The sequence below is a fragment of the Triturus cristatus genome, chromosome 7 (genome assembly GCF_964204655.1).
Source record: "Triturus cristatus chromosome 7, aTriCri1.1, whole genome shotgun sequence".
Lineage (NCBI taxonomy): Eukaryota > Metazoa > Chordata > Amphibia > Caudata > Salamandridae > Triturus > Triturus cristatus.
This window is the reverse complement of record NC_140590.1, coordinates 1,846,311,478-1,846,335,600: the sequence shown is the minus strand read 5'-3', so window position 1 is coordinate 1,846,335,600 and position 24,123 is coordinate 1,846,311,478. Positions and strand designations below refer to the sequence as shown.

The 24,123-nt window shown below is 45.9% G+C and overlaps 1 protein-coding gene across 1 annotated transcript in view; it reads left to right on the top strand.

The window, feature by feature from the left end:
- The window catches only part of PRODH (proline dehydrogenase 1), a 238,789-nt gene extending 215,142 nt beyond the window's left edge, over positions 1–23,647 (top strand). Inside the window, exons 13-14 of the mRNA XM_085620191.1 lie at positions 20,127–20,215; positions 20,967–23,647. Of these exons, the coding sequence (XP_085476317.1) occupies positions 20,127–20,215; positions 20,967–21,157 (280 nt within the window). The 3' untranslated portion in view covers positions 21,158–23,647. The remainder of the gene's footprint in view (positions 1–20,126; positions 20,216–20,966) is intronic.
- Positions 23,648–24,123: the final 476 nt, after the last annotated feature.

Sequence of the window (24,123 nt, the reverse complement as noted above, 5' to 3'; positions counted from 1 at the left end):
CAGTTTAGCCCTAGCGATAGTTTATCCTGGGATCTGAAGCCCACAAAGAAGTCAATACAGTAAATGGTTAATCTACTGCTCTGTGACCCAGATACCATGCTTGAGAGACTGTCATACCCCCTACCATCGACTGTTTTTATTCCCTCCTTAAAGTTGGGTTTGATAACCTAAGGTTGATATGTCTGCATAAGGTGTTTGGTATTCTGCCATTATGACTAGCACAAAAGGATTTCCTAATATTACACTCTGAGCTAGTGGCGAAGGTAGCAGGTATGTTAGTGGTCTCAGCACCAATCGGAAACAGTCTATAAGGTTTAATATTCATCTTACATGTGGATTTCCATAAATAATCTATACGTTGTATGCATGTTCCAACTTCTTGAGTGTCTCCCAGGTAAAATATAGCTAGTTTTTGTTTCCAGCATTGGATCTTTCATAGAGTTGCATGTTTTAATTATTTCCAGTCTCCCAGCTGGAAACTGCTGGTACACAATGTGAGACAGAGTAGTGTACACTTACACTCAATAACATTGAACTTTACATAGCCTATTTACATCATAGCCGCGTTATTATATTTGACCTGAACACGCCCTACCCCTGTGAGGTTTAACTGCCAGGTTCTCTGGTCGTTAAGTGTTGCTCTTTTTGAATGAAACTTCATGATAAGGGGAGGTTGGAGGTTTGCGTTTGAGTCTTTGAAAGATACCAATGCCGGGAACCACAGTTACAGGTGACTTTTTTGCTTCACCAGCATTACAACTTTCATAGATTCATGTGCTTGAATTACGATTACCAAATCAGTATTTTAAAATCATGGAAAGTGGGTATGAGGCTTACCTTTAGTAAAAAAGGTTTTAGAGACTGCCCGTCCCACAGGTGTTTCCTTGGTATGAGTGTTGGGTATTTTGTGTTCACTAAAAGATTTTTCATGCAAGCTTGGGGAATACAGACTGTTTTATTGGGTAGCCGCTACCATCCACACATGATGCCAGCTCTGTCGGCGAAACTTAGTATGCACCTAGCCAAAAACCAACCGATGAGAAAAAACAAGTTGATAGCATGCTTATAAACCCAGAGCCTCCATCATGTGTCATCTGCACTCATTACTATTGGCTTTTGTCTTCAGTCAGGTGGAACAATTTGCCTTTTGTGCTCTCACAGATCTAAACTTGGTTCCGTGTGCCTATAGTGGAATGTAAAGTTTCTCATACTTTACAGGAGGGTCAACCTTCATCAGACCAAAGGCTCTGACCCAACATTGTGGTCACACCCCAAGCTTACTAGTGGAAGTAGGAACTTCCTGCCACGACACTGAACATGGCACAGCTTTCATCATTGCTCCCGGTGTGCTGCAAGACCTTTGTTTAGCCTTAATGCATGGATGTTTTTCGGATTTTTGTTTTATATTATAAATTAAGCTGGCGCCCCATTTGGTGTTTTATATTTTCAATATCTGAAACTAAAGTGTGATCTAATAGTATATTGTCCTTGAACAAGACTGAAGCTGCTGCAGCCAGCTGCAGAGTGCCACACCCTTACAGGTGGTATTGGGCTTCCTGAGTCCACAGGATGGTTTAAAAAGATTTGCTGATCAATTTAATGATGAGATCAGAAACCATCTGGGCGGTGAGCGAAGTGTATTGAAGCAGCATATAAGCTCATTGGCACCAAACTCTGCTTCACATGATTGGTGTTGAGGTTTTCGACAATTTTTGTCAGAAGCTGGATATGAGCGACTATATCTATGGATAGCTATATCGTTCGCGGCATGTGAGCTGTAGATCATTATTTTGCCCACTCCTGCCATCTAGTCTTGGGTCCAGATGTTTGCAAGTTGTTTTTGTTCAAAGACGTCTTTCCAGTCACGAGGTAGGTGACTCCTTTTCGGTGATAGTGCGCATAGGCATTGACTCCATTGTTAGATTGTTTTTTTCTGCCATCCGGTTCAGACGGGTACTGTTGCGCTCCTCTTTGGAATCGATCCTTGGGTTCCTCCTCGTGTGTACTTCTCTCTACCTCAACGGTTCTGTTCTCGAACGCGCTTCTCTCTCCGCAATTCGCATATAAACTCAAGACTTTGACATTTCGGTCCGAAGTCCTGCAGGCGGTCCATCCGCATCCGTTCGGCTCCTCGTCGATGTAACGGACACTATTTAAATTCTGTCCTCCGTGCCACGCTAAATATCCGCGCACAGAGATTCATCAGGTGTGTAATTTGTGCTTATCCCCCGAGCACAGAGAGCAAGACTGCGACGCGTGCCGATCCTTCAGATCAAAGAGAACTCTCTGTGATCTTCGGCGCTCGACGTTGAGCGATGCAGCGGTTGGATGTCACACCGTATCTCCTTGGTGAAAACTGCGAACAAGAAGAAGTATCGGCGGCAGAAGAAGAGCTGGCCTCAGCTGCGTCCGACTCCAGTTCAGAATTGCAGATCGACCTTGAAGACGATGTGCTGCAGGGACAAGAGGACGTGAGTACCGAAAACACCGTGCCCCTCCCCAATGCCTCCCACCGTCCCTAAAAAAATCTAAGGCTCCGGCACCACCTCCACCTCCAGGCCAAGGTCGGCACTGAGAAGAAGTTTCTCACGCTCCGCCACTGAAAACACTCAAAAAAGCCTTCCACTCGGGACAGAGTTGGTCAAAGCCTACTTTGGAACCAAAACCTTCGAGCTCCAAACCCAAGATTGGTTCCAAACTGAAAATTTCAGATCTGAAACCTTCTACACCGAAACCCAAGAACCCCTCAGTCAAAACCTTCAGCACCAAAAGGACTTTTTGGCTTTGTTCTGAAAACTTCAATGCCGAAAAGCAAAGACTTGCCTGCAACACAACCAGATCCAAATAAAGACGCTGCACCTATTAAATTGGATCCGAAACAGAAAAAACTGTATATTCATCCCGATACAGGACACATTCATGCTAAATCACCATCCAAGCACAAGCTTCCCGATGACCCATACAAAATTCCTTTGAAGAGGAAAAGTGGAGGCATTAGTCCTTCCACACATTGCCGTCTCCTCCTCCTCCTCCCTCTTCACCACAGCTTGATCCATTAAATATTACACCTAGTCAGTCTCCTCCACCTCACCTTGACACCAGTGACACTGACGATGATGATGATGCACAACTTCCAGATCCTTGGAGAGATTTCACCACTGATCTCCACAGGATACATACCCAGATCTTTACCCTGCTAGACCATCTCCACCCGATGACAACCTGTCATACCAACTGCTTATTGCCAGGGCAGCAGAATATCATGGGGTGGAACTACATAGAGTTTTTAGAGGAAGAGTTTCTCTTCGACTCCCTCGCATAAATCTATGTTCAAGGGTATATTAAGGTACACCGATGATATTTTTAAAGACCCTGTCTGTGCTAGAATTCTTACTCCTAGAGTAGACAAAATATAAATCTTCCCCCACAGATCCCATTTTTATTAAGGGGCAGTTACCATTTGACTCTTTAGTGGTGTCAAATGCCAGAAAGAGGCAATTCTCAAGCATTTGGGGATGCCCCTCTCCCAGATAAAGAGTTGAAGCTTATTCATCCTTCAGGCAAACGTGTAGCGGTAAAAGCAGCTAATCAGTGGCGTATTGCTAATACGCAGGGCCTACTAGCAAGGTATGATATAGCCCAATGGGACGAAATGGAACAATTATAGCAGTTTCTCCCAGATGAGCATAGGGCACAAGCTCAGGACATAGAAGCATTGGAAATGTATTTCCCTTCCTAGACTATCAGATGCGTTCTAGATGCAGCTGACGCTGCAGCTAGAGAAGTGAATACCAGCATCTTACTGAGACGTCATGCTTGGCTATGGATTTCAGGATTCAAGCCAACATTCTATACTGAATATACCTATTGATAAAAACAACTTTTTGTTCCTGAAGTCGATTTAGCGCTGGGAAAAATGAAAAAGGACACCAATGTGGCAAAATCAATGGGAGCGCTTCAATCTCACTCAAATAGAGGTTCCTTTCCGCGCTCTTTTTATAGGGGAGGGTCCAAGTCTACAGGCACGGACCAGAACATTTTCTCATTTAAAGGCAATACCCAGTCCTGCTTTACAAAAGGATTTTTCAGAGGGGGTTATAGGGGAAATAACCCCAGGGTCAGAGGCGAAAACACCACACCTTGCACTTCCCCTTCCTCAAGCAAACAGTGACTCCCCAGCACTTCCCGCCGACTATTCCACACCTGTCGGCGGTAAACTTCAAAACTTTCTCACCATTTGGAAATCAAGAACAACAGACAAATGGGTTCTTGGAATTATCCAACATGGCTATTGCCTGGAGCTTACCAACAATCCTCCAAAAATTCCTCCTCGATCACAAAATGTCTTCAGACTACCAGCACTTGCTTCAACAAGTAGTGCACTCTTTATTGCTCAAAGGGGCTGTAGAACCAGTTCCACTTCAATGCCACGGGTCAGGGGTTTATTCCCTTTACCTTCTGAATCCCAAAAAGGACAGCTCTTCGAGACCTATTCTAGATCTCAGAGTTAAACAAGCACGTATTGTCAGAGCATTTTCACATGGTCACTCTTCAACAAGTACTTCCCTTGTTGCTACTGGGTGACTTTGTCTGCTAGATCTAAAGGACGCCTTCTTACATATTCTAATTCATCCCGCTCATCGCAAATAGCTCAGATTTGTGATAGCAGGCAAACCTTACCAGTTCACCAAATGTCTCGCTGTAGTAGCCGTGCATCTCAGAATACAATGTATACATATCTTTCCTTACCTGGACGACTGGTTTATCAAATCAAGCACTTACCAAACTTGTATGCTACACACTCAGACAACAGTACATCTGCTTCATCAGTTGGGTTTCACAATAAATGCACAGAAATCTCACCTGTGTCCAGCACAGGTGCAGTCTTATCTAGGAGCTTCCCTCAATAGTCTCAAAGCTCTAGCTACTCCCAATGTAGCCAGGATTCGCAATATTCAGGCCACAATATTAGTTTCATCCCAATCAATCACTGCCGGCCAGAGTCTTCATGCACCTGCTGGGAATGTTGACATCCTGCATTGCAATCGTACCCCATGCAAGGCTTCACATGTGTCCTCTGCAAGAATGTCTAGCACATCAATGGAATCAGTCACAGGGTCTATTAACCGATCTAGTGTTGGTAGACAGCCGCACCCATCGCTCTCTGCAGTGGTGGAACCCTCTAAACTTAGGAAAGGGCGGCCCTTCATAGACCAGATTCCACAGATTGTATTGACAGCGGACGCATCTCTAACTGGTTCGGGTGCTCATCTTCAACATCACACGGTACAAGGGTTGTGGTCACACAGTCACAAACGTCTCCACATTAACTACCTAGAACTGCTAGCAGTGGTTCTAGCACTCAGTTTTTCTCACTCAACTTCTAGGCAAATCTGTCTTAGCCTGCACAGACATGACCGCAGTGTATTACCTACAAAAACGGGGAGGGACACACACTCTCCAGCTGTCGCGACTTGCGCATAGCATTTGGAATTGGGCGATTCACCACAAAATATATCTCCTAGCAGAACACCTTCCAGGAGTAGACCATCAGATTGCACACCTGCTCAGCAGACACAGGCAGCAAGTCCACAAGTGGGAACTTAATCCCCAAGTTCTTCTTCCTTACTTTCAAAAATGGGGATTTCCAAAAATAGATCGGTTTGCCACAGTATACAATGCAAAATGCCAAACTTTAGATCCAGGTTCCCACACCAAGCTTCCAAAGGCCATGCTCTATGGAGGAATTGGTTGGGGATATTTGCTTATGCTTTTCTGCCTCTCCCACTAATTACATTGCTGGTTCAGAAGCTCAGACAAATGTCCCTCACACTGATCGTAGTAGTCCCCACATAGGCTTGTCAACATTGGTATACCACCCTGTTAGAACTCTGTGGGTCCACATCAAAAGCTACATCTCACACCCTGTCTCCTCACTCAGAGCCATGGAGAAATCAGACCCCCAAATCCCAAAGATCTCAACCTAGCGATTTGGCTCTGGAAATCGTAGAGTTTGGTTATTTACAATTACCACCAGACTGTATGAATATTCTCAAAGAAAGAGGCTAGAAAGCCTACTACTAGAGCACGTTATGCTGCTAAATGGTAACGGTTTGTCTATTGTAACAACAACCATATCAATCCACTTGATGCTTCTGTACAGAGCATCATCATTTGTTATCTGTTGCATTTACAGCAATGTGGATTAGCCTACACATCAGTTGGCTTACATCTAGCAGCAGTAGCTGCATATTTACAAAACAGACAAAACTTATCCCTCTTCAGAATTCCAGTGATTAAAGCCTTCATTGAAGGATTAAAAAGGGTAATACCACCAAGAATTCCCCCTGCACCAGAGTGGAACTTAAACATAGTTCTTACAAGACTAATGGGTCCACCTTTTGAACCAATGCACAAATGTCAATTGCAATGTCTGTCATGGAAAGTCGATTTCCTCATAGCGATAACTTCACTAAGGAGAGTTGGTGAGCTTCAGGCATTGACTGTACAAGAGCCTTTTCTTTCAGCTTCGCAAGGATAGAGTGGTTCTTTGTACTAACCCTAAATTTCTCCCTAAAGTAGTTTCTGCTTTTCATATCAATCAATCAGTTGAGTGACCTGTTTTCTTTCCTCAACCTGATTCTGTAGCAGAACGTGCTCTACATGCACTTGATGTTGGGCGAGCTATACTTTACTGCATATAAAGAACCAAAGAGTTCAGGAAAACAAAACCAGTATTAGTTGCTTTTTCTCCAAGGGTAATCCTATTTCTAAATCGGGTATTGATAGATGAATTGTAAAATGTATGCAAACAGGTTATACTAATGCAAAAAGAACTATGTTATTACCCCCTATGGCGCATTCTTCTTGCAAAGTAGGGGCTACTATGGCCTTCTTGGGAAATATCCCCATAGTTGACATTTTTAAGGCAGCAACATGGTCTATACCGCACACTATTGTGTAGATGTGTCCTCAAGAAAACAGGCAAATGTAGGCCAAGCAGTACTTAAAACACTATTTCAAACAACTAGAGCCACCGCTTTGGGAGATTACTGCTGTATGGTCTATGCAAAGCATGTGATCTACAGCTCACATGCCTCGAACGGAAAATGTTACTTACCCAGTAAGCATCTGTTCTTGGCATGTAGAGTTGTAGATTGACATGCGCCCACCTACCGCCCTGGTCTCCTGTACTGGTTGTAGTTCTTAATTTACATTCATATGCATGGACATCTCTATTCTACACTTCCTAACTCCATTTCTCACCCTCTGCGGGAAAACAATTTAACAATGGAGTCGATGCCCATGAGCACTATCATCGAAAGGAGTCACCCACCTTGTGACTGGAAAGACTTCTTCAAACAAAAACAAACAAAAACAACTTGCAAACATCCGGACCCAACACTAGATGGCAGGAGTATGCAAAGCATGTGAATCTACAGCTCTACGTGCCAAGAACAGATGCTTACTGGGTAAGTAACATTTTCCTTTCTAAGTCATCACTTTGTAGTTATAGTTGGGTCCGAATATCCACAGGAAGAGCGTTTTTTGTTTCACTGATAACTTTGGTGCTGTTATAGGAATCTGCATAACAAGCACACGCGCACACACACACACAATCCGTTGAGCCGTTTTCAAGAAATTGCTGTTTCAAGAGAAGCTTGGGTAGAAAATGGTAAACAAGTTGGGTATATCTGGACTATTGTGACCAGATATGCTCTGATAGACCAATTTAAAGGGGAACTAGTCAATCCTGATTGGCTGGCTACAACTTGAACAAAACTCTTGTCAGTCTAGGTTCAATTTTATATAATATAATGATTACTAAGATCACAGTGCACTGATGTGCTTCTTGCTTTCAAAACTTAACAAGCATTGGCATAGCCAATAGGTCTCGCTTTTGGGACCTTCTAAGTATTTAGTTATGCAGCACAATATCCTTGGTGCAACCACATCAACTGTTGCGTGGCTAAACACTTATAAGGTCCCAAAGGCGAGAACTATTGGCTATGCCAATGCTTGGTGTGGTTGAGTGTGTGTGTGGTTGTGTGGTTTGTGGGTGTGGTTTGTGGGTGGTTGTGTGTGTGTGGTTGGGTGGTTGTGTGTGTGTGGTTGGGTGGGTGTGTGTGTGGTTGGTTGGGTGGGTGGGTGTGTGTGTGTGGGTGTGGTGGTGGGTGGTTGTGTGTGGGGGTGTGTGGGTGGGTGTGTGGGTGGGTGTGTGGGTGGGTGTGTGCGCGGTGGGTGTGTGGTGGTGTGTGGTTGGTTGGGTGTGTGTGCGGTGGTTGTGTGGTGGTTGTGGTTATGTTTGTGGTTTTGGTTGTGTGTGGGGGAGGTTGTGTGGGGGTGTGGTTGTGGTTGTGGGGGTGTGTGTGGGTCTGGGAGTGTGGTTGGGGTGTGTGGGGGTAGTTGTGTGTGGGGGGGGGGATGTGTGTGGTTGTGGGGGGGGTGTGGCTGTGTGTGTGGCTGTGTGTGTGGCTGTGCGTGTCTGGTTGTGTGGGTGTGACAGTAATACTAGAAGCATCTCAAAATAAAGCAACACAAACATCGATTTGTGGAAAGAGAAAGCACGTTGTAAGTCAAACGGGCGCAGCAAAGCATTAACACAACAACAAAAACAAGATCACTTAGCGAAGACTGAGTGCTGATAATGGATACACACAGCCCATCATCTTAAGAATTCGATGGCAGCCAATGTGCACTCAAACCTGCCCCCTTCTTGTGAGTTGCACCCCATATTTCATGAGTTGTAACTGCTGCACCCACCATAGCGCTTTGAGATCTAAAGCGCTACATAGGTCTGGTCGATTAACCAGTTGCCAACATACTGTGCTTTTAAAGAGAATGTGCCAAAAGTTTCCAGCTTCCACATCATGTCCTCATGAAAGCGCCAACGAAGGACTAACTGAATGGTGCAACGGACATGAAGCAGCCGCTGCAATCAGAAATAAACACTGTGAACGTTGTTCAGTTTCACAGTAACATTTCCTTAATGTTCTTTAAGTCACAAAACAGTAATACTAAAAGCATCTCAAAATAAGAGCACAAGCATCGAGTTTGTGGAACGAGAAAGCACATTGTAAGCCAAACGGGCGAAGCACAGCATTAACACAACAACATGTTCTTTGATGTTCTTTGAACGAGAACATCAAAGGGGCGCCGCGAAAGTGATTGCGGGCGCTTAATGAGCATGACGAGGTTTGCCAGCCTCTGCTCCTAAGCGCGCGCCCGCGCACATGCACTGTTGCTCTAGGCTGGCCATGGTAGCATTTTTTGAGCCCTTACAAAGTCTCGCCAGACCAGCGCATGCGCTGGGTCAGGCGAGACCTAAACCACCACATTTGGGGACGGGTCTTTCCTTACATTGCGTTTCTGATACATTATAATAAACTTTCAAAGACATACCTGTTTAATTTACAACAAGCTCTTTTTTTTAATCTGTTAACATTTGTGGTTTTTAGCGCCAAATGCTTTCAAATGTGTGTGTGTGTGTGTGTGCTTTACAATGCAGTTCAAGGAGAGCACACACTGACCCCCAGGGGAAATCCCCTGGGCGCAAGGTCATGGTCCCCATTGAAATACATATTTAATGAAAGCCTGTTTTTAGGAACACATATGAAGGGTGATAACAGATTATATCACTAGGTAAATAATTTGTTGGTGAGGTTATAAAATGTGCTCCAGCAGATGAAATAAGAGCACATTTTCTCTAAGTTTATACTATCTTCCTCAGCCATGTGAATAAAATCTGACATACTGAATAAAACATGTATGTCCAACAGTATCAGCCTGTCAGCTGATTCCCAAGTGTTCTACTACAGCCCCCGAAGTGTTCTAATGAACAACTGGAGCGCTAAAAGTCTCATTTTTGCAAAAGTGTGGCATACCTGAAGCCATCTAGATTGATTCAAAGCTGTAAAACTAATCTGAATATCCTACACAGGATATTGCAATAAAGGGAAAAAAACGATTGGATTATTTTTTTTCATACAATTTATGGTTGGTGTTCCTGAAAGCTAAAATGAGGGCACATTTTCAGAATTCTCAAATATTGTGCTCCTTAATGTTAGTAAAACAGTCTGACATGCAGGATGAAACATGTGTAGGAAGGTGGATATCTGACTATGGTTACCCCCAACTTTTTGCCTAGTGTCTAGCTGGTTTTTCGACTTAGTTGGCCTGAGATCCTGCCATTCAGGGTCTCAGGCTGTCTGCTCTCTCTTTAAAATGGACTCCATGTACCCTAGGTACAGACACAATTGGTAAGGATCACCTTATTGGACCCTGTACAGTGTACCCTAGGTACCCAGGGCATAGGTGTACCCTAGGCCTCCCAGGGGCTGCAGCATGTATTATGCCACCCCTGGTCTGGCCTTCCAATCAGACACAACTGGTTGATCACTCAGCTGGGGCAAGGTCGTGTAATCACCCCTTGCTTAGATATAGTATACCTATATCTACCTTCTATATAGACATGTGTACCTATCAGCCACTCCTATGGCAGCCCTTAACAATCCTGGAGGCAGAGTGCTTGGCAACATGTGAGCTGGTGCTCTAGCATGAGCTGAGCCTGTCTGCAGCTTTCGGAACCATGTCCTTATAGCTGTTCTATGATATAGCCTACCATATACTCTTAAAGTGCCTTATAATCTTAAACGGTTATGGTAACTATGGTTTGGCTTTATCAAAACATGTCGTGTAAGGTGTCTAACACTTTATAATAATACCCCCATACCATTTCTGGTGATGAGGATATTATTCCTCCCTTCTAGAGGGAGAGACATGTTAAAATCCTACTTTGCTGTTTAACTCTAACCAAGGCCTCATCATCACAAAATGGATGCTGCTGCCACAGACACGAGTCTGACCTCCTGCTGCTGGGAGTGATCCCGGCAAGGGAGGCTTGGACAATAGGTTTCCTGCTTGGGGAGGTGCTAGCACCTCCCCAGACAGACTTTAGTGTATTGGGGCAGGGAGGGCTGGAAGGAATGAGACATGCCTGGGGCACACAAGGTGTCCCATGCATAGTCCAGTTCAAACCGGTGCTGGGGCACTCCAGCCCCAGTCCTGGCGCGAAACTGGACAAAGGGAAGGGGGTGTAACCACCCCCCTCCCAGGTCCCACCCATAAGGCGTGACCTAGCAGGCAACCCAGCCCCCCAGATTAGTATAAGAGTGGTAGCTGGGCCCCAGGGAATTAGATTATCCTGAACCTGCATCTTGAACAGAAACTCTGGACCTTCGACATTCGACGAAAGAAGAAGACTGAAGAATCTCCCTTGTGGCCAAGGAGTGGCTACCCTGTGCAAACAGGCACCATCAAGAGACTACCCTTTGCTTTGCTGAAGTTCTACGAGGGACCGACTGCATAGCCCGACCAGAGCCTTGACTTCCAGACTTCTCCGATCCTGATCCACATCCACAGCCGAGCTGAGATCCGTGGAGGCGACGAGAGACGTGGGACCGGCTACCTGGGAAAAGTGGCGAGTATCTTCCAGCGCAGCTTCTGAGGTACCCTCGAAGTTGTGCACCGGGGATTGAGAAGCCCCAACCCCAAGCACCATCTGCACCGAAGATCAGCCCCCCACACTCCACGAGTCCTGCGTGGGGCCCTTCTGCATTTTCCTGCTTGCAGCGTCTGTCCGGTTGCTTGCCCGTTGGCTAGCAGCCTTTGTGACGACACACCTTGAAATCTTCACCGCTCGTTTGGCTCCTCCAGACTGGCTCCCGCTTCTTTGCAAAAGAGAAGCACTCCAGACCTTCCTGGTCTGCACCAGAAGCAAGTCCTCCGTTCTTCGTGGGTTCCGCTTGCCAAGGCTTGGTGAGTCCTAGTTCGACTTCGACGCTGCCGACAGCAAGAGCCTTCGTGGGACAGCTCGCCTCCTGGTCCTGGTCATCCTCGACGTCTCCTGGTACCCGTGGCTGCAGCGACAAGCTTCACCTTTCCCCTGCTATCTTCACGACATCGCCTGGTTCCTTCCTGGTTCCACGTGGTCACTGGCTAGTGACCTTGACTCTGTCCCTTCTGCTTGCAGGTATCCTCTCTTCTTGATCCCAGCCTTGGGATCCACCGGACACTCTTCACTGACTGCCTGTCAGCAACTTTCCTTCAGGCATCCATAGGAGTCCACGACGAAACCCGACGCAAGTTCACACCTATGCACCCGCAGCCCGTGGGCTAGGTAACTTGGGTACTTCGGTGCTCACAAGGGTAGTGACTATCCTAGGGTCTAGTTTCCGAGTCTCGACTCTCTAGTTGCTTCAGAAGTGTCCTTAAACTGCCTATTTAAAAACTGTACTATTTCTATCGATTATACGCGTGAGTGTTTCCACTCTGCACACGAATCCCGTGGGCCTCCCACTTCCTAATTGTTGCTAGTGCAGTGTAGCCCCAGCGATTGCCTAGGCCTAGGCCTATCCTATTTCCGTGACAGTGGTCCTTATACCACTTCTTTAGTATATGGTTTGCGTGGCCCCTAGGGCCTAACTGTATTACTTACCTGTGTGACTTAATGTATGCTTGAATAAGACTGTGTTGTACTTACCTCGAATCTCATAAAGAGTGCTGAGGGTTTGACTAGAATAAATACACTGTATTTTATATATATATATATATATCTGTTGTGGTGTCCTTTCATTTGGTATTCAAGGGATTATATATGGTATCACAGCTGGCTTCACATGCCTTTCAGAGTTTAGCCTAAGACTGCTCTGGTCCATGCTACCACTAGGATAGCTGGTCTATAAGGTTGACTTTACAACCAATCACCATAAGGGTTGTTTGGACTGATCTAAGGTGTACACTAGAACTAGTGACATCATACATCAGGCCAACTTCTCACAACATGTACTTCCAATACCAGCAGCGGCCTGCCAGATAACCCCCTAGAAATCAATTCTAGCATCCCCAAAGAGCTTTAATGGAAGCAAGAGCGCAAATATTTTGAATTCAAGACAAAAGTGGGGGCAGTCCTGTACACCATTTGATTGGAATAGGAGCTGTAGATAAAAACCCTTCCTTAGCCAATCAGAAAAAATGTAAATGCGATTAATAGGATTCATGATTTTCTGAGTCACAATTTTAAATGGCACAGATGTACAAAAGTGTTATTATCCAGTATTAGGGTATCTTTCATAGATTCACATGCCTGAATCATTCCCCGTCGTCGGGATGGGAGTCCCCGGTAAATAACAAAGCAATGTCTTAGTAGACATATAGAGTAATAGACCCCAAAAAGGCCTTATCTTAGTAACATATCCACGTCCTTATGTAAAAAAGGACCAACGTTTGGCAAGTAGCCAATCAGCTAGCACCACCCTCTAGAGCCTTCCTGGAAGGAGCTCTAGTCCCTCAGATTTTCTACCGCACGTCGTGCTAAGGGAGTCTCCACTGAGCTCTGCTCATTTCTTCTGGATTTCCAGTGTTTCTTGCTTCAAGTTTGCATTTTCTGTGAGGATTACTTGGCTTCGTCATGGCTGATACCCCGAAGAAGGGCCTGTTCAGGTCCTGTGCTTCCTGTGGGAAAAGGAGGCTTCATGTGGACGACCAACATAAGGACTGTCTTTACTGTCTTTATCCTAGCCACACAAGGTATGTCGTACCTTTTCCTCTAAGACCCTTAAAGACCGCGAAGGGCACCTTTTAATTTGGCTGCAAAGACTTATGGACAAGGATACTGTTGTGTCCTCTGAGGAAAGTGAGGGTTCTTCCATCTCCTCTCACTCCTCACAAAAGAGACCAAGGGTGGCATTTCCGGGCCCTTCGTCGCAGCCACCTCAAAAGAAGACGCACAAAAAGTCTTCAGAGGGCCTGGCCAAGCCTCTGCCAGAGACTGCTTCTCCTCAGGATGTTCCACATGCCTTTAAGAAGCCTGTTTCCACCCCGTCGGCGACGACTACCTCGTCGACGGTGGCCTCATCGACGAGGAGATCTCCATCGACGGCAGTCCAGGTTACCTCGTCAACGGCGACAATATCTACTTCTGTCTCATCCCAGTCCTTGACTACATCGACGACCACTCCATCGTCGACGGCTGGTAAATCTATCTCGTCGACGCTAAAAATTAAAAAGTCATCGACGTCAGCTAAGCTGCCGTCGACGCTGCGATCGCCGATGACCGCATCGTCGACGACACCATAGACGAAAGCTCCCTCGTCGACATCATCGTCGACGAGGTCACCGTCGACGAAGCAATTATCCTCATCGTCGACGACGACACTATGACATCGTCGACGACGTCTCAAATGTCAATAATGCCTATCCACACTACACCGTCTACGACCCTACCGTCGACGGGCCCGTCGACTGATATGGACTCTGATGTACAAAGTACTTGTGTGCACCTCAAGATCACCAAACGTGCACTGGAACCGGCCCTGACTTCACCTAGTAGGGTCCCAACCTTGCCTCCGGCTCAACTTTTTGAGGAGGAAGACTCTGATGACCTCAGTATGTTCCCTGCTGCGACATGTCCTTCGCAACTACATGTAAAATATCAGGATATCTGACTATGAGGATATTGAACAGGACTATCAGGAGGTTTCTCCTCAGGAATATACGCAGCCTCCACCATCTATGGTTTGGCTGCCTGCGTCTCTGGTCACGGATCTTCAATTCCTTATATCTGACTATAAGCAACGGTTTCCGATGCCGGCTCCCTCCCCGATGCCAGTTGTGCCTCCAACACCAAGGCCACGACCGCCTCCATTGGTTTTGCAGTCAGAGACGGTCACATCACCACCTCGTCTCACTACAGATGACGACGACTAAGAGGAGCCTGAAGAAGGAGAGCTTCAGGATGTTCAATCTCATCAGGACGAATGGGATGACTACATTCTTCCATGTCCAGTTTCTCCTACTCCTACCACAGCCGACTCGCTGCCGCGGCCCAGCGCTTTCAGATACCTATGCCCTCGCACCAACAGGATTGTTTCCTCTACGATTTTAAGGAACCCTTTAAAAAGTCTGTTCGCGCAATCCCTATGATAGACTACATTTGGGAACAAGGCATAAAGATTATGCAGAATCCTTCCTCGGTCCCTCCAGTTTTAGCTCGGCTGGATAAGAAATATAAAGCGCCAGACACTGCTCCAGCTTGTCTCACGGGCCATCCAAAACCGGACTCCGTCATTACCCAGGCCGCTCAGAGGAGGTCAAAAAACCCATCTGCATTGTTGACGGTTCCACCAGATAAGGAGGGTAGGCGGCTGGATAACATCGGCAAGCGTTTTTCCTCAATGTCTGCTTTGACAGTGCGTGCTTCCAATGCCCTAGCACTATTGGGACGTTACAATCGGAAGATGTGGGCAGACATTGCGCCATACTTGGCAAACTTACCTGAGGAGTCAAACGAAGAGGCAAAGAAGATCTTGCTAGAGGGGGAAAGATCTGCTTCTGAAATTCTAGATTGCGCACTGGATATTGCTTCAACCGGATTTCGCCAGCTAGCGGGCGCAGCTGTGCTGCGGCGCCAAGGTTGGTTAAAGGCAACCTCCTTCAGACCACAAGTCCAAACCAAAGTACTGGACATGCCATATGATGGCCAACTTCTCTTCGGCTCACATACTGATGAGGCATTACAGGGTATTAAGAAAGATACTGATACCGCCAGAGCTTTGGGTACCTTACTATTCCGGAACCCTTTCTTTCGAGGTTCAAGAGGGAGGGGTCAGACATCAACTAGAGGAGATTTCCAACACCGGTCTTCCTTCCCTTCCTCCCAGCAATACCGTTCACAATTCCAACAGCGTCAACAATCCTACACTAAATCTTCCTTTCGTGGCAAGGGAGGGAGACAAAAAGACGCTGCTCGACGGCAATGACTTTCAACTAACCGCCGGTCTCCAACTCCTCTCTACCCTCCAAGATTGGAGGAAAAATTTCCCACTTTCTTACAAATTGGCAAAAAATAACTACGGACCGTTGGGTTCTACAATTAGTTCAATTCGGCCATTATCTAGAATTCATCCAGATCCCGCCTCAAACCTCTCCCCACCCAATGCTTCACAAAAATTTGCGTGCTTTACTGTGGCAAAGTGAGCAAGGGACTCACGTCTGAGCATACCCTGCCAACTTGCGCACTTTGCCACTGGATTCAAGCAAGCCTGGCTGAAGACGGCTGAAATGCCAGAAACCGGTCCTAGGAAGCTTGTTTCCGGTGCAGGGAAGGCATGGCTTGGCAGTTCGGGCTGGACTGTTCCCATGAGGCACAGGGTCAGACTGATTTGCATATGGCCATGTCTGAACTGGGGTGGCAGAGTGGGCTAAACAACGGGAATGGATTCAACCTAGATCTGTTGACTGGGGGTGAGTGTTTGATTGGTTCTGATGCTCCGTCCATCACCACCCCCTTTTGTACCGCTTATGCTCCAAAAGGGAGCTATAGAGAGAGTTCCCCCAAGTCAAAGGGGAAAGGGGTTTTACTCCCGTTTCTTCCTCATCCGAAAGAAGGAGAAAAAATGGAGACCGATATTGGACTTGAGGAATCTGAACAAGTTTCTGAAAAAGCAGTAGTTTCGTATTGGTCAGCATTCAGGAGGTTTTACATCTTCTCAGTGCGGACGACTACATGGTGTCGTTAGACCTGTAAGACGCCTATTTTCATATACCAATACACCGCAACCACAAAAAATTTCTACGATTCATGGTGGCGGGCAGGCATTACCAGTTTCGAGTTCTGCCGTTTGGACTCAAATCGGCGCCCCGCATTTTTACCAAATGTCTAGCTCCAGTGGTTGCGTATCTACGCCAACATCACCATCAAGTCTTCCCATATCTGGACGACTGGCTCGTCAAGTCACCTCTCAATCGGGACAAGTCCGTCCTTCAGCCATCTCAGCACATGAATTTTCTGGGCGCTACACACGACACAATACAGAGGAAGGCATTTCTATCGCAGGAACGCAGACAAACTTCAGTCGTTGGCGCTCCGTCTAATGTCCAGGAAGACGCTGTTGGTGCATCTCTTCAAATCCCTACTCGGGATGATGTCTTCTTGCGTCCTGTTAGTTCCGCATTGTCGTCTTCACATGCGACCTCTTCAAGAAGAACTGTCGGATCAATGGGTCCAGTGTACAGGGTCCTTCGTCGTCCAGTTGACCCCTGTGATCAAAAAGGCTCTACGGTGGTGGATTTGCCCCAGAACCTTTCTCAAGGCTTGCCTTTCTTGCTTCCTGCTGCTCCGCATATCATCACCACGGATGCCTCATTAGAGGGCTGGGGGGGCTTTCATTCAAGAACTGCAGATAAGCGGAAAGTGGTCCCCTTCCGAGAAGGCACTTCATATAAATCTTCTAGAGCTGCACGCAGTATATCTAGCTCTGGTGGCTTTCAAAAACTCCCTAGTGCTTGTCCGAACCGACAATACCACGACAATGCACTATTTGAACAAACAGGGGGGCACTCGTTCGAAAACACTCTCACGAGTTGCAAAAAATTTGGAACTGGCTGCTCAGTCACAACATCTCTCTCCGAGCAGAGTATGTTCCAGGCGCCCACAACGTGTTGGCAGATTCTCTGAGCAGCAGACAAGCGACATGCCACGAGTGGGAGCTGGATCAACTGGTCCTCAGCAACATGTTTGCTCGATGGGGCACCCCTCTTCTGGACCTCTTCGCCACCCAGCAGAACGCCAAATGCCAACACTTTCCAAGCTGGCATCCCCAACAAGGGTCTCTGGGGAATGCATTTTCGATCGCATGGTGCAACGTCTTTGCGTACGCCTTTCCGCCATTACCCCCGATTCCCAGGGTGCTCCGGAAGTCGAAAGCGGAACCCTGCACACTCCTATTGATAGCTCCAGCTTGGCCACGCAAACACTAGTTCACGGAGCTTCACCTCCTCTCCCTGGAACCGCCAATCAAGTTGAAGCCGTTTCCATCTCTTCTAACGCTCAACAATCCGCAAGTTCAGCATCCGGATCCGGCATCTCTCAAGTTATCAGCGTGGCTCCTGAGTTCAGAGAGTTTCAGGGTTTAGACGTTCCTCCTGATTGCAGACAAGTTCTAGCTCGAGCACGAGCAGATGGTACCAACAGAACGTATTCATTTAAATGGAAGAGGTTTTGTATCTGGTGCAAAGCAAACAAAGTACACCCTCTCTCTTCTACTCCGGAACAAATCTTGCCGTACCTCCTACATCTGGCAAAATCTGGTCTTGCTCATGCCTCCATTGAAGTCCACCTAGCAGCAATATCGCGCTTTAGGAGATCCTCTACAGGTCCATCTTTGTGGTCTCGTAGGCTTATCAAGCAATTCCTTAAAGGACTGTTTAGAACATTCCCTCCAGTAAGACCTGTACCACCGGCTTGGCATCTCAACACGGTTCTGGCTCAACTGATGAAACACCCGTTTGAGCCCATACACAGAGCAGATCTTAAGTGTATATTCTGGAAGACTGCGCTCCTTCTGGCCCTTACCTCGGCAAGGCGAGTGGGGGAACTCCAGGGGTTCTCAATCCAAGACCCTTTTCTTCAGTTCAAACAGGATAGGGGTCATTCTTCGAACAAATCCGAAGTTCATTCCTAAAGTTCCATCACAGTTCCATCTTAACAAACCTATCGTGCTACGTTCATTCTTCCCGAATCCACAAACTGTAGCGGAGAAAACTCTACATTCATTGGACCTTCAGCGCTGCCTGAAGTTTTACATTGATAGAACGAAAACATTTCGTGAGTCTAATCAACTCTTCGTAGCGTACAGTAGGCCTAGAGAAGGGCTACCACTTACCAAACAAAGTATCTCTCACTGGATCTCTTCAGCCATCACCTTCTGTCACCAGCAAGCAGGGCATCCACTGCTATCAACAGTTCCTGCCCATTCCACAAGGGCAATGTCTACTTCCATGGCACTGTTTGCAGGAGTGCCCTTTGCGGACATTTGTAGAGCGGCCACATGGAAGACGCCGCATACATTCTCCAAGCATTACTGCCTGGATACGGAGATCATAAAGGACGCTGCAGTGGGTCAAGCGGTACTCCCGTCATCTATTTCATTAGAGGTGAGCCCTTCCTTTCATCCCACCATCCTTGCCTCTTTACGCACATTTCGCACTGTGATGTATACATTGGCTGTGTCATTGTTTCACATGAATGTTATCTAGTGACTGTATATATACTGTACCTTTCGAAATGTGCTTATTATTGCTTACTATTCTGATTCAGGCATGTGAATCTATGAAAGATACCCTAATACTGGATAAGGAACGCGTTACTTACCTGTAACTGCGGTTATCCAGTATTGGTATCTTTCATAGATTCACATGTAACCCGCCCACCTCCCCTGGAAGGGCTCGCCTGGATCTCTTAGTGATACAATTACTTAGCACTGTGCTTACGAAAATCTGAGGGACTAGAGCTCCTTCCAGGAAGGTTCTAGAGGGTGGTGCTAGCTGATTGGCTACTGGCCAAACTTTGGTCCTTTTTACATAAGGACGTGGATATGTTACTAAGATAAGGCCTTTTTGGGGCCTATTACTCTGTCTAAGACATTACTTTGTTAATTACCGAGGACACCCATCCCGACGACGGGGAATGATTCAGGCATGTGAATCTATGAAATATACCAATACTGGATAACCGCAGCTACAGGTAAGTAACACGTTCCATCCTTTAAAGCACACTCTAACTTTTTAAGCGCTTATCTCTCAAAACAGCTTTCTACTAAACCAATGAAAGTACACTATGAATAAAGTTGGTCTTTGTTGCCAAGTTTGGTGTAAATTCATTAAGCAGTTCTGGGCTGCAGTCTCATTCAAAATTTCCTACGTGAGCTAAAATTGAAAGACACATTTTCTTTTAATCTACCCCAGTCTCCCCCCTCACCTCCCCACTCTCCGCCCTCCATTTTTATTTTTTCCTGCGTCACAGATCTCCATGAAAATTGCCATACTGGACCTAGGCGGACTGCTAAGCAATCGCCAAATTTGGTGCAGAGCCATTTGTGGGATCAAAAGCTCTTGTTCAAACAGTGCCTTTCCAGTGGAAAGTGGGGCTGACTACACCACACAGTTGTGACTGCTAATATGTAACGGATACACACACATTATATGCTTAACATATTGTTGTGAAGAAGCACATGTTTTCTTTGCCAGATTGTTTTTGCATATCTAACTCCCTTCCCTGTTTTTTCCAGAATGAACGAGCTTGGCATTCATCCATCCGAAAACAAGGTGTATTTTGGCCAGCTCCTGGGCATGTGTGACCAGATTAGCTTCACTCTGGGTAAGGTCTCTGCTTAGATAGAAACGGGGCGGGGGGGGGGGGGTTGTGTTGAAAGCTCAGCCGAACCAGAACTTCCTCAGCATATACCCTCACCCTAGTGTACTGGATGGGATTGTTATTAAAATGAATACACAGTGCTCAATAATTGTAGTTGTAAGGATGTGCTGTCAGCCTACCTACTCCCATTGCCTCTTTCAGTGCCTGCGTTGAGCATTCCTGTGCGTCCACCATCTTTGTTTTGATGTGGGTATTGAAGGGTGAAATCCCAAAGGAAATGCCTCTTTGTAATTGATATGGTGCTGCTTCAACTTAACTCTTTAAGATTTTAGCTATTTGCTGTTCAGGGTATGTTGGACCTGGGTATAATGAGATAGTGTAGCCAGTTATTCTGGGCTGAAATACAGGGTAAATGTTGTGAACACACCTGAGGGACATCTTATCAGTGACTATAGAATGCTGGCCGGGTCTGACCTGAGGCAGACCCAGAGTTGTCCATGTCAGCAGCATTTCCCCCGTCTAGGCTATGGATGAATAGGGTGCTTATAACCCTAGATGTGCGGTCAGGTAATTTACCAGTATTTGTTACTACGCATCCCAATAAATGAGTGTGGATGAAGGCTCTTATGAATGAGCTTGCATTTTGCAGGGAGTTTTTCTGAGATTTCTACAGAGTTTAGATCAATTTATAATTCATCTCTTAGTTTAGTACACCTCCCTTTGTCTTTAATAATTGTCTTTTTCGTCAACACAGGTCAGGCTGGCTACCCAGTGTACAAGTATGTTCCCTATGGCCCAGTAAATGAGGTTCTGCCGTACCTGTCCAGGAGGGCCCAGGAGAACCGTGGGATCATGCAAGGAGTCAAGCGGGAGCGCGAGCTCATATGGGCAGAGTTCAAGCGACGGCTCCGGACAGGGAACCTCTTCTATAGTCCCAGCATCTAAGTATTTCTCATCTGCAGGATGTGCGTACGACACGCTGTTTTACGCATAGGAAACTGACTCAACCTTTTTGGGATTTGGAACTTATGTTACATTAATTTAAAATGGGATTATGCTATATGTGTTACGGTTTTGATGTGAAGGAACTCCAACACAGTAATTGTGTTAGGTTTTCGTACTCTAAACATTTTATATATTTATAGTCCATGTACCTGTTCTGTTTCCTGCTGTAACCAAGGCCCTTTGGTTGGGGCCGGTAAGGAGTGTTGACTTGTATATTCCTGGGTTTTCCTTCTTCATTCTTACCTATTCAGAAAGATCTGTAGCCGTATCATCCGCATCAGGAGTGCATCAAGTCACTGCTCAAAAAAGCACTTTAACAAATGTGTGGCTGACCCTCTGGTCGGACTCGAGATGGAAACCTTGAGTCCTGAACAGGTTACTGAACTCTGCCAGCAGAGGAACCAGGCCCGCTCCAAGTAGCTGTTGCAGCGATTATAACATCCCACCGTCGAAAAGGTGTGACCCTCGGGTCTGATGTGTGGGATCTTTGATGTGTAAAGGGATGCCATCGGCCCTACTGAAAACTGAATACAGCAACTGACCAAACCAGTGCAGGAGTTGGTTTTTATTCTCTATTCTCTGGCTTCACGCTGTGGTGTTTTGCTCACTGAAGCCACTTCACCAGCACAGGTCTGATCCCAGAATAAAGGATCTACCTGATGTCCCAGAATAAAGGATCTACCTAAAGGCTGTGCCCAGTAATACTGCAAATAGCATCTCATAGAAGTGTAAATATTGTGGCCACTAATGGACAGTACCACGTCCTTTAGAGCTCCAAATGGGGATAGATCTCCAAGGGTTGATCTTAGTTGGCCATGGTTATCCCTTGGGCCAAGGAGGCAATGTGCAGAACGGGGTATGTCCAAGCCCTCCATAGCCATTCAGCCCCAGAAGCAGCAGCATCAGATGGTTAATTGTTTCAATGGCCTTCATAGAAGGGCAGAAGGTGATCAACTGCCGCCTCTGAACAAACTGTGCAGTAAACGTATCAGGGTTGCCCTGGTGATCACGCACATTGTGTAGTGGGATTCTAGTGTGGTTCCAACAACGCTGACAATGTCCCCATCTCTCCGTAAATTGCTCAAATACAATGACGTCAATTCCTACTGCTAGTGAAGCAGATGGAATCTCACCAAGACGAGGCTTAGTATTAAATTTCCACCACTTTGTGTTATTGTTCTATGGATGGCACTCTGTGACTTGTTCCACTGCACAAAGATCTTGCCGAGCACTGGAATGTGAAGATGGGTGACTACCTCTATACCCTAAAGGACACAGTCACTTGTGTCTATCGCTACTTTTGGTTCATCCAAACTACTGTATTGTCACTGGATGAACACTCCTGGAATTGTAGACAGAGTGCAGTATAAAAATTGAATTTTTAGGATGTTTTTCTTTGTGCACCGTGGTTGTATTGAATACACAGAATCAAATTTATCCACCCCATCTGATTTGACACTCCAACCATTGAAAGTTAGTGGCAAACAGACAGACCATAATGATATACACTGTACTACTGAACACTCTTCACCTATGCCTGGCACTGTCAGCATTTCATCAGAGCTGTCTACAGCAGCGGCGCCCCAGATTTCGCAGTGTGTTCTTTGCCCTACTGGCAGATATCTGGCATCTAGTCGGGAGGGTGGGTCCATCCAGACCATGTGTTTAAGGATCTAATATAGTATCTCAAGAGAAGTACTCTGAAGTGTGGCCTGAGAAGTTAATTTAATGAAAGGTTTCTTAATGTGAACAGTGCCATGGAAGTTAATCCAATTAAATATTTTCTTGAACAATGCTGAAAGGTCACCATTCGCAAAATGCAACTAATTTCTTGGCCAAAGTGTCATTTCTTTTTAAATTGTATGATTTTGGGTCTTATTAGCTTGTTCCCTTTAGCTGCACCAGTAACCGAAATGCATTGTTTTGCTAAAACTCTTTGCTTCATCAGGTCATTTGAGTATCAATCATGGGAATATTGTGCTAGCAAATAGTACCCGTGCCGCCTCTGCTCGCTATGTATGTTAAAAGAATGTCTGTTTTAAGAACAAAGGATGAACAATGGAGACTGGCAATAGTCTGCCAAAGTAGTTTGGTCATCTTCTGCAAGTGTTTATGAAAGAACAAGGAAATCACATGCAAGTGCTATTGTAAAACCGACTTGAGGAAATCTAATTTTTTTCGGTTTGACATTGATGGGCGCTTCAAGAGAGACTCTTCTTCAAGGACTTGTTGGTAGTGACCATGAAAAAGTGCATGCTTCTAGGTCAAGAACAGAAGATTGTCAATAGAAAGACTGCAAAAGAAGGGACACCACTTTCTTCCTGCTGTTGTCGCACCACCATATTCTTTCTGTAGAGACTTTATTTTTTTAGAGAGTATTTTAAATGCAAAATTATTCTTATCAAATAATATTAAAGCTGTAGCACTTTCTATGTTGTGTCTTGACTCCGTCATGTTAAACTTCATGTAGTGGATAATGTTTCTTATTAGGTTGAGTAGTGTATAAAGTTCTGGCATAGCTCTATAGCCGAATGGGTTGTGGTCACAGTAGATATTTCATGTTATGTTAATGGGATTTGCAATGCACATTAATCACCCTGGTGGGTATCCATCGGCATAGGAGTGAACTGCTTTTTCCCTGAAGTGCTGTAAATCCAGGCTTTCAGAATTTTTCTGAATTAAAGGAAGGATCTGGAAGCTCTGATGGAAAGCTCAATCCATTGTTTTCGGGGCGATGTTGGAGAAGGCGCAACTTTCCTTTTTTTGTACAAGGCATATTGGCGAGACAGCTGATCAGAGTTGCCTGTTAGGGGGGTATGGTTGTAGATGCGGTCATTAAGGTAAGCAGGGCGTAAGTTTTGGAGAACTTAGTAAGTGAGGGGGAGGAGTTTATAGGTAGTGTGCTT